The sequence below is a fragment of the Fukomys damarensis genome, unplaced genomic scaffold, assembly GCF_012274545.1.
Source record: "Fukomys damarensis isolate Sample0158 unplaced genomic scaffold, DMR_v1.0_HiC HiC_scaffold_12, whole genome shotgun sequence".
Taxonomy (NCBI): domain Eukaryota; kingdom Metazoa; phylum Chordata; class Mammalia; order Rodentia; family Bathyergidae; genus Fukomys; species Fukomys damarensis.
In genome coordinates, this window is record NW_022900924.1 from 55,853,539 (window position 1) to 55,855,581 (window position 2,043).

Below are 2,043 nucleotides of genomic sequence, written 5' to 3' on the forward strand. Positions count from 1 at the left end.
ACCAAGGGCTCCCGCCCGCCGCCCCTCAGGCCCGGCCCGCGCGCGGTACTCACAGCTGCAGCCGCTCGTACGTCGTCGCCGCCATCCTGCAGCACCTCCACCTCTTGCCTCTCGGTTCCCAGTGCCTTAGCCCGCACCGCCACCTTGGTTACGGCGCTACCGGTCACCCTGCCTCGGCCGCTGCAGCTCCGGGTCTTCCCACCAGTCTCTCGGCCCCGCGGGAACGACAGGCGCGAACGGGAGGCAGCGAAGGACAAACTAGTGCGTTAAGGTAAAGCAGGCGAGAAACGTCTTCCGACGCGACGAGTGAGAGAACGTCGAAGAACGTCGTGACGCACCCGCCGCGGATTGGTGGAGCGCGTTGAACTAGGAAGAGGCTGGCTCCCTAGAGCTGTGCGCAGGCGCCGCGGCGCCAGAGCTAGGAGGGGCGGAGTGCTGGCGGGTGAAACTGCGTCAGAAGCGAACAGCCATCGCGGTGCAGGATCGTCCAACGCAGGGCCAGTGGCGCAATGGATAACGCGTCTGACTACGGATCAGAAGATTCTAGGTTCGACTCCTGGCTGGCTCGAAGTGTGTCCTTTTGCCACACTGACGCTTGGCGTACGGCTTCCTTGGGAAGGATTACGGTACAGATCCTGAAAGTCAAGTTCCTTGAATTTTGATACTGACTCGCACTATTGGAACTTTAGTGTCGTTTCAAGTGTCCTGCAAATTGCTAAGGGAACTGTGGTTAATGATACCCACGAGGGCCCGTACCTGTGGCCTGGTAGGGAGAAGCACAGTTATAGTCCTTGGACCCCCGCGTCCCCCAAGCTCGCTTATCTACGTGAGAAGCGGCGCTGCCTCGGTTTACCAGGATGAAGGGGTGTGGTGCTGGCGGCTTGGGGTCGCAGCCCAGAAGCCAACCTGGCCCCCCCCAAAGCCATCGGGAAAGCTTACAACATCAGTGGAGACCCTCAAATAATACAGTGCGTCGCCCTTCATTTTTAGATTCCCGGCTGCACCCCCGCGGTGCCCCAGGACGGCTACAGCAGAAAGGAAACTCGAGCCCTGGGATTTACTGAGTCATCGCAATCAGGGATCAATTGAGGAAAATTTGTTAATAACGGAAAATTATAGGGAATAGAAATAAAGCAAGGGCTCGGCGGTATACACACATGGCTGACAAAATACGATAAATTTTTTTTTTTATGTTTTTTTAAGCTTACTACAGAAAGACATTGCCATTAATCCCTGGCAAGGTAATCTCCTGAACACATCCCATCCTTTTTGCCACTTTCTGAAGCAATTCCAGGAGTCCTCCTTCCTGAGTATCTTTACCAGGTGTAACACATGGCTCAAAATACGATAAATTTTTTTTTTATGTTTTTTTAAGCTTACTACAGAAAGACATTGCCATTAATCCCTGGCAAGGTAATCTCCTGAACACATCCCATCCTTTTTGCCACTTTCTGAAGCAATTCCAGGAGTCCTCCTTCCTGAGTATCTTTACCAGGTGTGATTAAGAAAAATAGGGTGACTGCTGCTGCCGAGCGCCATCCAACGGAAAGGCAGCTCGTAAAGACGTCACCGTGTCCTCACCGACCAGATCTAGCACTGTGACTCTGGCTCTTCCCCAAAGTCGAAATGACCATGCAAGGTCAACGTTTTGAAGCCAATCAGGACCCGAGGCAGCCGGGACAGCCCTAAAGACAGTCGGGAAAGAGGACTCCTGAGCTGCTGCACCGAGTGGAAAGAACAGGAATGTGTTCAAAACCAAGGAGAGCATTCTGAGATTCGTAGCAATGTCGTCTTTTACTATAATACATTTTTTTTTAAAAAGCATTTTCTGTGTTGTTGGGTCACACTGTGTAGCTCAGTGGTAGCGTGCCTGACTTAGCAAAGTGAATTCAATCCCCAGCACCAAGAAACAAAACGCATTCTCACCCCAGGATCACTGCTATTAACATTTTGACCCCAAGGCCTCTACCACTGAGTTCCATCCCAGCCCATAATAGCATTTTTTGGATTTGTTGTTTGCAGTACTAGGAACAGAACCCTGGG

The 2,043-nt window shown here is 52.3% G+C and overlaps 1 protein-coding gene and 1 non-coding gene across 2 annotated transcripts in view; one reads left to right on the forward strand and one right to left on the reverse strand.

Moving 5' to 3' along the window:
- The window catches only part of Sacm1l (SAC1 like phosphatidylinositide phosphatase), a 53,547-nt gene extending 53,228 nt beyond the window's left edge, over nucleotides 1-319 (reverse strand). The window contains exon 1 of the mRNA XM_010624396.3: nucleotides 54-319. Within this exon, the coding sequence (XP_010622698.1) occupies nucleotides 54-85 (32 nt within the window). The 5' untranslated portion in view covers nucleotides 86-319. The remainder of the gene's footprint in view (nucleotides 1-53) is intronic.
- Nucleotides 320-495: 176 nt separating this feature from the next.
- Trnar-acg lies at nucleotides 496-568 on the forward strand. Its single transcript has one exon. It is a non-coding gene; the product is annotated as a tRNA-Arg (tRNA).
- The last annotated feature ends 1,475 nt before the right edge of the window (nucleotides 569-2,043 follow it).